This window comes from Pogona vitticeps, chromosome 3, assembly GCF_051106095.1.
Source record: "Pogona vitticeps strain Pit_001003342236 chromosome 3, PviZW2.1, whole genome shotgun sequence".
Classification (NCBI taxonomy): Eukaryota; Metazoa; Chordata; class Lepidosauria; order Squamata; family Agamidae; genus Pogona; species Pogona vitticeps.
The window spans coordinates 218,104,123-218,118,878 of NC_135785.1; the positions used below are offsets into that span (position 1 = coordinate 218,104,123).

Consider the following 14,756-nt stretch of genomic DNA (forward strand, 5'->3'; position numbering starts at 1 on the left):
AATGATTAAACAACAGTTGCTGAAGGTTCTGTGAGTCTGTTACAGCAATAGCAACAAAAGCAACTTCAGGCACAATATGTTCCTGATTAGGTTCCTGCCTGTGCTACGTTTGATCATGGGGTTTGAAGCCACTTTTGTTTCTGCTTCAATAGGAAAGGAGTCTTATTCCTTACATGGGCAAATCAGTCTCCTCTTTTATTTTCCTTTAAGTCTGGGGTCCCCAACCCCCCTGTCCGTGGGCTGGTACTGGTCCATGGCCTTGGCAGTACCAGGCCACAAGGGCAGATCTCCCACCCCCACCTGCACACCCCCACGCATGCCCACCTGTATGCGTGGCCTGCCACCTACACATATGGGTGCCTCACCCATCCACACATGCACGCAAACACACCCGTGAGCGTGCCCCACCCATCTGTGCATGCATGCGAGCGTGCCCCACCTGTGAGTGAGTTCCCACCACCCATGCATATGCGAGCGTTCACCCCACTCACCAGTGAATGTGCCACGCCCACCCACAAGGGAAGGGGTACCCCACCCCCATGCACACAGACCCTCACCCCCCCAACCGGTCTGCGTTTTGGAAAAGGATGGGGACCACTGCTTTTGGTGATGCATGTCTTTCCTTTTGGTGATGTCTAAGTGACCAGCCTTCCTGAGTTCATAAATTGAATCTAATCTCTTATGTAAGTGTATGAATGGATGGATGGATGGATGGATGGATGGATGGATGGATGGATGGATGGATGGATGGATGGATGGATGGATGGATGGATGGATGGATGGATGGATGGATGGATGAGCTTTATTATTGTCACTGACCAGCAGATATATCCAAATGTGACTATAACACAAAAATACAATGAATAGCAGCATAAGGTAGCAATATAGTATCACATGTACACAATCTGTTACAATGAAACTGATTTAGATGGAGCATCCTTAGTTTCACTGGATTGAGGAGTTCAGTAAATAAATTGAGTAAATTCTGTACCGCCTCCAATCTCAATGTATGAAGGATTTGAGGCCGCTGTACACTAATTGGAATCACTAAAACAGGAGGAGTATGAATGTCATAACTTTTGGTTCCCAACTTAACTGTAGATATTTTATAGCAAGGGAATCCCCCCCCCCCACAGACCACTCCCTAAGCTGGGAGTAATTGAAGCCAATTCTGTACAGCGTAGTTTTGGCAATTATGATCAATATACATAGGCTAAAGGAGCCAAAGGAGCAGGAAACAAACCGTGGTAATATGGTGTTTAATCTCAGTCATCCAGTAGGAAGAGTCCCTAAACGTTCTTTGTGCAGAAGAGAGACATTTTAAACTATGCTTTTCCTAGTCACTGTTTTTCTGTCATCTCTGTCTCAGCACACCTGCCTGGTCAACCTGGTATAGTCCCCATGTGAACTATAATTCTAGAAATGCTGATTCACACACACCAAAAAACAAAACAACACTACAAGCCCCATCGGAGCGCGCTGGAGCCGGGGAAAAAAACTTACACTAAAAAAAAAAAAAAAAAAACACTGCAAGCCCGATCGAAACGCATTTGGGCCGGGGGGAAAACCACCAAAAAACAAAACAACACTGCAAGCCCCATCGGAATGTGCTGGGGCGGGGGGAAATCAACCCCCCCCAAAAAAACCCAACTCAGCAAGCCCCATCAGAACGTGCCGGGGCCGAAAAAATCACCAAAAAGCAAAAAATCATCACAGCACAGAAACATAACCCCCCAGCCCAAACCCACGCTGCAAAACCCTGTAAATGTACTCACCCAGAAGCAGAAAGCAGCACCAGGTATTCCAAAGCCTCTCTGCAAACACACACACTCTAACCATTGGGGCGAAAGAGCTACAAAGAAGCAGCCTCTTCACCAACCAAGGGTTAGCAATTTAAATTCCCTGCCTTTTCCCCCACCTTTTTTCCAGTCGTAACTCAAAGTTCCGGTGGCAAATCAAAGCAAAATTTTGCAGCCGGAGCTGGTCATAACTCAAATTGGTCATAAGTCGAGGCACCACTGTACCAAGAATAGTGGGAAGTAACAGGGCTTGTTTGTTCAAGGCTGACTTAAGGCATTTGGGGACCTTTTGTGAGAGGCCTCTATGCCCCTTCTCCAGGAAGACACCAAAACTATTAGCAGAAACAGAGCCTTTTTAGCAACTACTTCAAGGCAACAGAGCCAACATGGCTCAACTATCAAATTTAAACAGTTCTATGGGCACCAGGGAGTTAATTGCACTCCCAAACAGTTCAGGTCAACCCAGTAGAGGAGCAGAGCCTCGTCTCCTCTACTAGGTTCAGGTATTCCAAGTATGGGGTGCCACAACAGAGGTGTTTAATGCAGGCACTCAGTTGTCCTTGGAGTACAGTAGCCTAGGGCCTTTCCCCAGCTACCCCTTGATAGTTGCCACTAGTGGTCGCTGTCTAATAATTACTGTACACCTCCTTGAAGGCATAGCCCAATTCTACGCAGATATGGCTAGGCTCACTCGTATAGCAAGGTGCAAGAGGAGGTGGGATAGATGGAGGAGGACCTTCTGATTGGTGTTGGAAGAACTCCCTCGGGAGTCTGTCGATGGGGCAGCTTTCCTCTGCAGATTCCTCTACCAGCAGAATGCCCTGTGCTTGTTCTCCAGCCACTTTGCATCACACCATCTCGCCTCATCTCAGTGTACCCAGGCTGCTACCTCAAGTGGCACAAAGAACTCTTCCCAATGCCTGGTGTTGAGATCCTGGCAACAATCACCTCCCACCTGACCATGGAGCATTTTAGCTGGGCTGGCGCTTCCTGGAGCTCAAATGGCATTCACCCAGCAGTCCTTGTCTTCCCCTTCATTCTCCTCCTGTAATCTCCAGCCCTCCATGTCCACACATGTGCCCTCTGAGTGTTGTATATGTCACCACCCAAGTTCGCAGGTGAATTGTGGGCAAGGAATCTTACTCTTACTCACAGAAAGGTGGAAAGCCTATAAGGGGGTGGGTGGGCTCAGTTCCAAACTTCTTTATTTATTTGTCATCTTAGTTGTCTTTATTTATGGGAAATAGGATTGCCTCCCTATTCAGCCAACTATCCCCTCACCTTGAAAAAGCTTGCTGTTGTTAAATCTAAGTAGTTCTGTATAGTTCACAAATTCTTAAAATTTAAAATGCTCCATGGTTGGAATTATGCTGTGTAGTTTCTAAAGCTATATTTATTATGTGACTGTTAGAGCAGGAATCTACTTTTTCATCTTTTGACAATATTGATTGAAACCTTGTTGTGCAGTTATGCAAATGGTGTAACTTTCAGAGCTAAATTGCCATAAGTTAATACATCTCCATTGCACATCCGGTTATATGGCTCAGTATGCAACTGATAATGTAAACAGAGATTTTTTTTTTTAATGTATGGGAATTCACTTACAAAAAATATGCCATTTGAAAAACAGAGAGAGGATTTCAGCTACTGAGAAGAGACAGGAAAAGAAGACTTTTAAAAGAGTTGCTGCTCTCAACCCCAACTTCACCGAAGGTAGATGATCCCATCTCTTGGAAGATTTTAAAATGAAGGAGAGCATTACTGAATCTTGTTTTCCCTTTAAAATGGGAAAATGAAATACAGCTTATGGAGTTTTCAATCTTAGATTCTTTCCTCTGAAATTCCTGAAGGCATGCACAGACTTAACTTAAATAAGCATAGAATGATTAATTGGTTGTTTAAATTTGTGTGCTATCTTATAACAAATTATGACAAGAACCAGTACTGTTGCTATTAAACTGGGGCCCAATAACTAACCTACAGTATGAAAGAGAGTGTAACACAAAATATTATTGAGGTTTACACTGGTTTCAAAATATGTTCTGGCATGTAGTCATGGTGGGGATATGAGAGTGCTATTCTTTAGGGAATATGTCGGAAGTACTATAGATGTGCAAAAATAGTTCCACAGTTATTTGTATTCTGATCATTATTAACTAGCAAAATACCTGTCAAGTTTGACAGCTGAGAATGGTCCATCTGTTCTCACCCTGGTGAGAGGGTACTTCATGTTTTTCCCCCAAATTTTACTCTTCCTTTTTCACTGTGCTCCACTCTGCTGTTTGTATCACCAACTTTCTACCCCAAGCCCACCTTATCCCCTATTGGTCATTATCATCATCTTAGAACTGCAGAGCTGGAAAGAATCCCATTGAGTCTAGCCCCTGTCAAGGAGGTACAGTGAGGAATTGAACTCCTAGCCTCTCACTCTGTAGCCAGATACATAAACCACTGAACCATCCAGTAGTTCTTATGTACAGCTAACAGAGTTATGTACATTTGCGTATGGTAGAGCTGCACTGAAGCAGCTGCCAGTATCTTAAGTAGTACACTTGGGCAATGCCACAGTTTGCTACATTGCACTAGTTTCACCTCTGTACATTGAGATGCATATAGAAAGGTATGATATTATCGAAAATTGCATGCAATATTTTTAAGTACCTCATTGTTGTTGTATGGCATTCAAAAGACATTTAAAATCTGAGACTATCTTTTCTGAGGGCCTCAACAGTTTGAAGCTTAGAAGTTTAGGGAAGAACAACAGCAGATAAAGTACGTTGTGCTGATTTTATGACTTCTAGAAGAAACAGGAAGAGGAATTACAAGTTGTGTAAAAATCCATTGCTTTTAAATGATAATGGATCTCCTTCTACAAGCTACAATATCCTCCGTTGTACCCCATAACATTAAATTAGTTCAGTCAGCATTTTAACAGAAGCACACAAAGGGTTTGAACACAAATGTTTTCTGCTAGATTACATGTGCAAAATTGGCTTCAAAACTCATTTGTATGCCACATAATAAATTCCCTTGAGCTTCTAGCATTAGTATCGAGGTTAGCCAGAGGACTGAATATTCAGACTCAGCACATAGTTGATAAGGTAAAATAATAAATGAAGAATGAAAGTACTTATTTTAGCAAGAAAATGCTCTATTGCACCTTATAATGCTGTGTTGTACTTGAAATACATTTATTACTATGGTAGATCTATTTTTCTTTTCCAACTAAGAATTATTCTCTATTTTTAAGTGAGCCTATCCAAGAGACTGCAGCTGTAAAATCATTTTGAAGAAAAATAATCATATTTGAACAAAGGTTATCTTAGTCCCATAACATAACATATATCTTTCTCATGTTGCTTTTAGATACAGTACACAGTAATATATATTGGATTTCTATCTTCTGCATATCCTAGATTACAATTCCCATCCTGCATTTAAATGTTTGATTGTATTACGATAAACAGTCTGAAAGTACCAGTTTTTTAAAAACTAATGGCTCCACTTCTATGTACATTCAAATGTCATATAATACTGTGTGAGTTGTAGTAGTACTGTCAGTTTTGGTGATGTATGCATTTGTAATTAATTTTTCTACCCTCAGAAAGCCTTCAAAATTATTATTATTATTATTATTATTATTATTATTATTATTATTATTATTATTATTATTATTATTATTATTATTATTATTATTATTATTATTATTATTATTATTATTATTATTATTATTACTACTACTACTACTACTACTACTACTACTACTATTAGAAGAGTATGCACACTGTACTGATATTTAACAGACACTTAGGTTTTTAGTTAAGACTTGTATCTTTTATATAATACCAATGTTTTTTATAATTTTGATTCACTGTGCTTGGTATTCTTGAATAATAATAGATGAGAATTATGAGAATAAAAAAGAAGGAACATTTTAAGCTGTTGGAAGAGTTTAGAGAAGACTGAAGTTTGCATCTCTCTATCCTTATTTGCATCAATGCATATCCTACACATGCTGTCCAGTAGTCAAGTTTAATTGATTTTCTAATATAACTGAATTCAATGAGGCTTAAGTGGATATAGGAATGGAAGATAAACATCTAATAAATGGTGCCCAAAGGGCAGGAACAAAGACAACAGAACCAAAATTGAGTATTCAATGCAGGAGTGCGATTTTAATGTCTAGCAGTGGGTGGTGGAGGAACCACCACCCCCAAAAAAGCACAGCAAGTGTTCACAGCTTGCTGTTCCATGTATTTTTAAGATATGCAGTGACACAGGTTTTGTATCTTTACTCATCAATCTTGCTGTGGTTGATGGGCTTTATTCATCAGTAATTCACATTCCAGCATAAGGAAGGAGGAAAGAAAGTGTACATTTAAGTATTTATGGTAGTCTCTGAGGAATAATAACGAATCTGAATCATGGAGGGGAGTGGTCCAGGTAGGCTTTGCCACACGGCTGGGGGTGTGGGAGGTGAGCTATATCATGTACATATTGAAGAGAGCAAGAGGCACTGAAGATGGAGGTTTCCTTCTGTCTTCTTTTGGACTTCCAGCACCTTACTGTCACTTTATTTAGCACAGGTCTGGGGGCAAGTAGGAATCCATTGTGCATTTATAGGAAGTGTCTTTTTGCCAGCTTCACACTGCATTAGCTGGAGTAAAAGAGTCTGTGTTCAGTTGGGTGTCAATGTTTTAGGCCAGCTTGGTTGCATTGGGTTGATCTATGGCTGTGTTTACCCTTCATGGCTAAATTGGGATACTTGGATTAATCATTTGACATGATAAGGTTGATTTCAGATAAATTTGGTCACATTTAGTCTTCACTGGGGGTTTGTGTATGAATGTTGTCCAGAGATAGGGTTGGTAAGCACCCATAGGTAGTTTTATGGTAGTTTTTGGTTTCCAGGCCTTTACAGCTTGGGATTCTGAGGACAAGATAGCAAATGTCCTTTAAGGCAGAGGTCCCCAACCCCCGGTCCGTGGCCCAGTGCTGGTCCGTGGCCTGAACCTAACCGGGCCGTGGAGACAGACTTCCCACCCTCCCCGTGCACACATTCACCCCCACACAGCTGATTTGCGCATGCACCATCATTTGTGAATGCACATGAGTGAGTGAGCATACATAATTGCCGCACCACCGTTTGTGCATGCACACATGCTCATTCTCACTCAATAATCGTTCATGCATGCCCACGATCTTGCGGGGTGCCCCGCCTTCCTCAGCTGGTCCGCAGGGTGAAAAAGGTTGGGGACCCCTACTTTAAGGCATCCTTTTATCAACTACCCAAAGTTGTGAGACCCTGGGTTTTGATTTTGTTATGTGGCAGTTGTTTGGCCTGTTATATAGCCTGAAACGTCATAACATGAGTGCCTCATAGTATCTTTTTTTAATTTTTTTGATAGCTAAGGTTCCTGCAGTTTCCATCTGCAAAGAAAGGCTCAAGACAGACCTACTGTATTTGTGCTCCATCTATTGATACTTGCTTTGCACTCATAGTTTAAGGCTTTAGAGTGGCCACTGCTTGAAAATAGCTTCTGCAAGGACCTTGCAATGAGGAACTGAATGCCAGTAGAGTTTGCTTTGCACAGATGTAAGCTATAAAGTTAAAGATATGAAATTTTTTTTAAAAAAAACTGTCTTGTACAAATGGTTTCGTAACAGCTCGAGTAAACTGAAAGTAATGTCTGGATTTCAGCTCATCTTTCTTGTCCTTCTTTCTTCTATAAGTAGAAGAACATTTCTTTCTATAGAAAAACATATTTGCATATAGCCTGTGAACCTGACCTTCGCTCTATTCTTTGGACTGTGACAGAATTTTCAAAAGCTCAATTTTTCTACTCTGCATACCCACTTTAACTTCTTGTTTTGTGCTATATATCTCATGCTTTCTCTTCTTAATAGTGCCCATAATAATTATCTTAGGACTTTAGAGGTGGAAGGACCATAAGGATCATTGACTCCAGCTCCTATCAATGAGGCACAGAGCAAAACTGAACTCCCAGCCTTTAGCTCTGCAGCCAGATACCTAAATCTTCAAGCTGTCCAGCAGTTATAATAATGCCTTTGGAAAACATCTTGTCAATCTTCCTGCCATTCCGTTTATGAAAAGATATTTTATAATCCGTAGCCTTTTCAGATTTGTATAAACAAACATGAAATATCCTCTGAGGATGTTAATAAATGAATGTGCTAGTTTACTGTCAGCTACAATGAGCCTGCCATCTTTACGGGGGTGGCCGGTTTGATAAGCCTCTATTTCAAGGAGCATGTCACACTCCCTTCTCTTGGATGCCACTGTCAGACCTTCCTTTGCCTCGTCACTTGACTGTTCAGGTAATGGTCTCTCTAAATCGCTATAGAATAAGCATGTTTAACTACAGAATAATCTTCTCTTAGCCCCTCTCTTCCTCTTTAGCTGCTCTTACAGAATGTGTTTGTATAGTTGCTCCTTCACTCACGCCTTTGTAACACCCTCCACATAGCCAGCTCTCAGGCACAGAACTCAGTGCCACTCATATTAAATAGAACTAATAAGGTTTTATTAAAGTAACAGTGTTGAAACTGTTTAAAAATTAGTTTGTTTATTCCTAGGCTTTAACTTCATTAAGCACAATCCTTCATTCTCTCAATCACTTCTCTTCCCTCTCAGTCTATCTCAGGGCTCTACATTTACATTATAAACAGGATTTGAACTGGGTCTAGCAAGTTTTAACTTTTTTTTTTCAAAGATGTCTATATGACATGCAAGAAAACTCTGTATTTTTCCCATGCGACTTATATTTTTCTGCGTGTGTTTTTAACTCCCCTTCCAGCAGCCATTTATTTTAAGTTTGTTAAAACGTGTGGTTTTATGAACCAACAGAGCTGTTGTCATGGAAAATTGTTCCCCATTTTATGTCACCGTGCTAGTTTTCTCTCTCCCTCTCCCTCTCCCTCCCTGTGTGTGTGTATGCGCGCGCGCAAAAAAGTGGCTCTGAGACACAGATCCTCATGGATCCACATGATTTTGATGTAGGATTGCTCCCAAACCACTCTCAATCATAGGCACCATCTCTGCCCACAGTTTGGACAGTGGCTTAGAGATGATTCCATGATCATGAAGATTCATGCTTGGATCAGTGTTTTTGTCCCACTGCACTTCATTTCTGTGGTGTATTCCATAGATACAAATGGGACTTATGATTTGACAATGTTTGGGAGCAGATCCATGAGGATCTATGCTTGGATCTCTCTTTCTCTCCCTCTCTCTTTCCCTGTCCTCACAACAGCAGCAGGACGAATGGCCAGAGCAAGGACAGGGCAGATTGGTGCAAGACAAAATCTCAAATGCAAAAATTTTCTCAAGAGAACACACACACTTACCCCAATACCATGTAACTACCACGTGAGTTCTGAATTAATTCCATTTAGAAAGGAGCTTATTGCAAAACAAAAGCAAATGTAAACAAGCCCTTAAATTGCTTTCTTCCTCAGACTCCAACCACGAACCCCAGGATGTGACTCTGGATATATTGTCAGTGAAATGAATCTATTATTATAATAAATATGTTGTGGAAAGTATTAATAATTTTCAAAAAATTGGCTGTAGGGAAGTTGCAAAAGGCATAAGATTAATCTACTGATGAAGATGGGAAGGAAGATGGGGGAAAAGGGAAGGAGAAGGGGTAGATCAAGGGAAGTGCTAGTCATGCCACATTCAAATCTTAGACCAAGGTAAATGTAGTCCTTAATCATCTCCAGTATCTGTTGGGTTCCATATTGTTTCATCTGGGTTAGTGATGATTCAGCTAGCCTTCAAGTGAGCCAATTGTTCCTAACACTGGCCTTCTATGCATAATGGATAGAGTAATAATCATGTTCTAAAATAAAGGCAAAAGGACAATCGCTTAAAAGTACTGTGGTACTGTAAAACGGATGGATTCTATTTTGCTATGAACTTTCACTTCTTTAGAAACAAGGATAACAATATACCATAGACACAAGTTTATATTCAATTCTTCAAACAAACAAACAAACAAACACTCCAGTTTATGAATATGGGATATTGAGCTTCTATACCCAGGATTAAAAAATCCAGGAAATGGGCCAATATTGCTGCACAGTATCATGCCCACTTTGCCAGCAGGAAAAAGGATGCAAAAGGGCATCCTGAATGTTGACAACACCAATGGCAGCAATCAAGGAGACCTTCAGAATACCCTCTTCTACTCATTACCGCTCATGAAGTGACATCACACAAGCAAAAATCCTAGAAACTGACTCGTTTTTTCATCAGTTAAACACTTCTCACCCAAACACAATGCAGTTGTCAGGGCTATTTTTCAACAAGGGTGAATGGTAGTGAGCAGAAGAGAGTATCCTGTAGACCAAATTTGGCACAGAGCAAGAGCAGACTGTCTGCTACATCTGTGCCAGATTTGGTGCTGCTGATCCAAGGACCAGCTTCAAAGTTACAATTTTTTTGTTTGAAGCACCCTCGTTGTTTGAGTTGCCTTATGAAATGCTGATTTGCTCTGTTGCACAATATCTATTACTGCACTCTCTTGAAGCAATAATACATTGTACATAATGTGGAGAAGAGAATGGGGTCAAACAGAACAGGAAAGGAAAAAATGGCAATTGCACTTTACAACCAGGCAATGATCTTCCAGGGTGACGTTTGCATTATTAAAATAGGCTATAAACATTCTGTATTTCATGCTGAAATATCTGTAACATATTTGATCTGTGTTTCTGTTTTACAAGATTTCAGTGAAGACAATTTAGTTGGTGAAAATGCTTGTGCACATTAAACATTTGAACTGTTGCTGGAGTTTTATTTATTTCTGTAAGCACTTGACTGTGGATTTCTGTGTACAGATTTGTTAGTAGACATTTGGGTTTTCCTTCAGTTTCTCACATGGTTTTCTTTAATTCATATTTAATATGTTATGGTACTAACATTTAATATATCATTCATAACATGACAATGTAACATTTTGTTACGTTATTTATTTGGAGAAGGAAAAAAACAGACCTTAGATTTGTATTCTGTTCACTCTAAGACTTGAACATACTGAACAATAAAAGTAGAAATGCATTTGCCTTGTATGTTGGTTATGGCGATTTTTGAAAAAAATCTTTTTCCTAACCATCTTAAATCTATTTGCAGCTTTTCAGAGCTCCATAGTTCCCATTAGAGGACTTATTTATTGTCATCAAACCTTTGTAGATTCATTCTTTTCCACAATTCCCCCAAATTCTGTCCCAGTTCACTTCTTTTTATTGTGCTTCTATTGCTTTACTGATGTAATTTCATTTCCCTTTATGACCATTATGAAGACTTGGTGTTCACCTTTTGTGTAGCTATTCTTTCTCTGTATTTTTCAAAAGGGTACGTGATGATCTTCCTGCATACCCTATTAATGATTTATAGCCTTGAATTGCCACCTTTTAAAGGGTCACAGTTTTCATCACATGTACCTGTATAACTGTACTCCTACAAAATAATGTCAGAATGATTTAAAATGGTGTTTGCAGCTTGCATTTTTGAACTCATCTTTGAGAAGCAAACCAGACACGGACATCAGCCAAGAATTTTTGGGAGTCTTGTATATTTTTTCCTTTGCACTGTTCACAGTATAATGGTGCACAGCCTGAGGAAGTCTTGCTATTTGTCCAATTTTTAGAGGTCCAATAAAGGTATCATCTGCCCCTGTCTTTAAAATAATGTTATCTTCATTTATCATTTTATATCTTATAGGCCAGATCCAGTATTATGGACTAAAGATGGTGGAGAATTACCAGATCCAGAAAGAATGATTGTCAATGGTAGGGAGCTAATCATTAATGTCCTAAATAAAACGGACAATGGTACATATCGATGTGAAGCAGAAAATTCCATTGGCCTAAACAGCGCAGAGTATGTTCTGATTATACATGGTAAGTACTTTCTTCTCTACCATTTAAATAATAATGTGCATTGACATATGCTTTGATTAATTTATTTGGCTTTATTCAATATTACTTTCACCCTACCTTTTAAAAATTGGCTGCATTAATTTCCAGGCTGCTTGCTAAAACTAAATATCGGGAGATAATTTTTAAAATATGCTTGGAGGAAGCTATTTTCATTATTTGATTGAGTAATGGAGAACATACCTAATTGCTAGTTGAACAAAATATATTGCTATGTTTCTAACAGTGGACTCAATGTATTTTTCATATTATTAGGTTGCTAACATAAAGTATTTTGGGAAGGAAACGTTTTGGATGGGAAATACAAAAACTACAAATGCAAAGATAATGGCGTTAGTTGGTCCAACTAAAATTATTACACAGTGTTTAAGGTTACAAGTTCTCCAGAACTCTTCATCAGTTAGGTGGGAAAAATTAAAGGAGATGAAAAAGCAGTGAAGTCCTGGAACTTGGCTAAATCTTGTAGCTTTGAATCCTGGTGTTCATCTCAGTTCCAAGATGGAGATTGCAGACTGATTATATCAGCACTAGGTTTGCAGATACCAGGTTGCTTCCATTTCCTGATACAACATACACCAGGAATTCCTGTATTTCACGTAAGGCAAGATACCGATCGCTAAATTGTACCTGTGTTGGAGACTCATCATTACTTATCCATCCCCATCCCCATTGCTAGATATAACGGCTGCAACATCTGGCCAAACCTTTGGACTTCCCTGTTTCTTCCCTACCTCCTATTATGTTTCCACTTAGCCTGTAACTCTACAATGCTATGAAAAAGTGCTGAGCATTTTGAGACCTACTTTTCTCTGCCTAAAGAATCTAGAATTTACGATTCTACAAATGCAGGCCTTAAATGGCTTTTTCTGTTTGAAAAGATCATTCTGCTCACATCTGCAAAGGAGAATGCTGTTCCTTGCCATGGCACGAAGGCTTCCAAGTATATGGTGGTGATTCAGATTTCTGGTGATTTTTCATTGGCTGTATATACGATCTCATAAACTTTTCCGCATGAGACGTAATCCAAATAACTAATTTTTTAGATTTAGGAAAAGTTTAGGGAAATCAAGCAATTTGTTCTAAATATTTATGAATATTTAGAATAGAATAGAATAGAATAGAATAGAATAGAATAGAATAGAATAGAATAGAATAGAATAGAATAGAATAGAATTTACTTTATTGTCATTGTACTTCCATACAACGAAATTAAATGCCATCTCCAATACACATAATGATAAAACACACAAGAACATAGCATCCGTAACATGAAAACATAGCACATTACACATAAAACACATCCCTCTCATCCACATCCTTCACATTCAATTTCCCATCACACAACACATTAATATTGCACTATACAGTAGAATTCAATATAGCTGCTGCTCTGGGATAGAAACTTTTTGAACCTATTTGTCTTTGTTTTATTTATCCTATACTGCCTACCAGATGGTAACAATGGAAAGAGGGAATGGCCCAGGTATGATGGATCTTTGAGAATGTTATGGGCTTCCTCAAGACATCAGGAATTATAAGGATCTTCCAAAGATCTTCCAAACAGTTGTTTATCATAAATGTTGTAGCTAATTGAGGGAAACATAAGAAGACATGGGAAACAGAACTCACAATACAATTAGGAAAGAATAGGCTGTTTGTTTCATTGCAGTGTATCCCTAAACCTTCTTAATCTAGAACCCTCCATGTCTTTTTTTCCCCCTGAGTTACTGCATTTAAAGGTGGGGAAGGGGGTAGTTGGATGCAAAAACCACATACTTAGGAAGCAATGTGTTAATTTACGTTTGTAAGTACTTCATATGGAGAATTTGTGTTTGGTGGTTGAGATTATTATATGGAGAATTTTCAAGATTGCCAGTGGCATGTTTCACAAGGTAGCTAGTTACCGTTACACATTTTGTTCACCTTTACTTGAAGTGACTCTCTACACAATTTTTAATAGTCTTTTTTGTCTCTGTTGTTGAATTGTAAAAACCATGCTGTTCATGCTACTGGATAAGTGCCATGAAATTTATCATAAATTTACCCAGGATTAGGAATTTAGGTAATGATAGGTTCATAGCAAATATTATTATATCATAACATATTCACACACACTTTCATTATCCGCACACAATTTGGAAACAATATTATGGAATGTCTGGTGTAATACGCTCATGATATATGTGAGATATATTAATTTATTCCTTTTGGAAAGTTTATTTAGTTATATGCTATGTTTTGCTTAACAAATAATACAGAAAGTGCTCTAAAAAGATCCCTCCCAACATATCACACAGTTTAAGACAAAACCATCAAAGTAACAATTACTTTAAAGCCACGTATGTGCTAATTCCCAACTTCACCATGCTCCAACTGATTCAAACAACAGAACTCAGGAAAGGATTATAAAGATGTTGGTAGGAGTTCACATATGAAACATGTTATCTGGTGTCACAAGCAGTGAAAAGCAAGTTTAGCCTTCCAGGGTTATACCTGTATTTCCTTCCAATACAAGGGAATAGTTGCAGTATATTCCTTTGATAGAAAATTAAACCACTGCTCTTGGGGAGAATACTCTATTAATGATTAAACCTGCACAGCATATATTATATATTTATTTAAGAAATCTATGTCCTACTTTTCTGTCCCAGAAAGGAATAACTGAAAATGGTTCTCAAAATAAAAAACTAAGTGCAATAATTAAAACTCATCCAAGGATGTGCTACACACATGAACACACTTTGGTAGCATACAGCCCTTTTCTGCAAATGATCTAAATTCACATTACAATTTTTCTTTTTTTAAATTTCATTCTTTCACTCATTTTTTTTCTTTTTTGCTCTCAAAATGATTTTAAGGGCAGAGCACTATGAATAAACTGATGAAGGAAAAAAGTTAAAGGTTTTTTTATGAAGAAGTGTACATTTTGCTAAGCATTTTGAGACCTACTTTTCTGTACCATTGTACAGTAGGTGTTTTGGATAGATGAATGTC

At 38.7% G+C, this 14,756-nt stretch overlaps 1 protein-coding gene across 6 annotated transcripts in view; it reads left to right on the forward strand.

Moving 5' to 3' along the window:
- Positions 1–14,756, forward strand: part of CADM2 (cell adhesion molecule 2) — a 501,666-nt gene that overhangs the window by 419,633 nt on the left and 67,277 nt on the right. For all 6 annotated transcript variants that reach the window (XM_072994016.2, XM_072994018.2, XM_072994017.2 and 3 more), the window contains one exon: positions 11,548–11,726. In XM_072994016.2, coding sequence (XP_072850117.1) covers positions 11,548–11,726 — 179 coding nt within the window. The remainder of the gene's footprint in view (positions 1–11,547; positions 11,727–14,756) is intronic.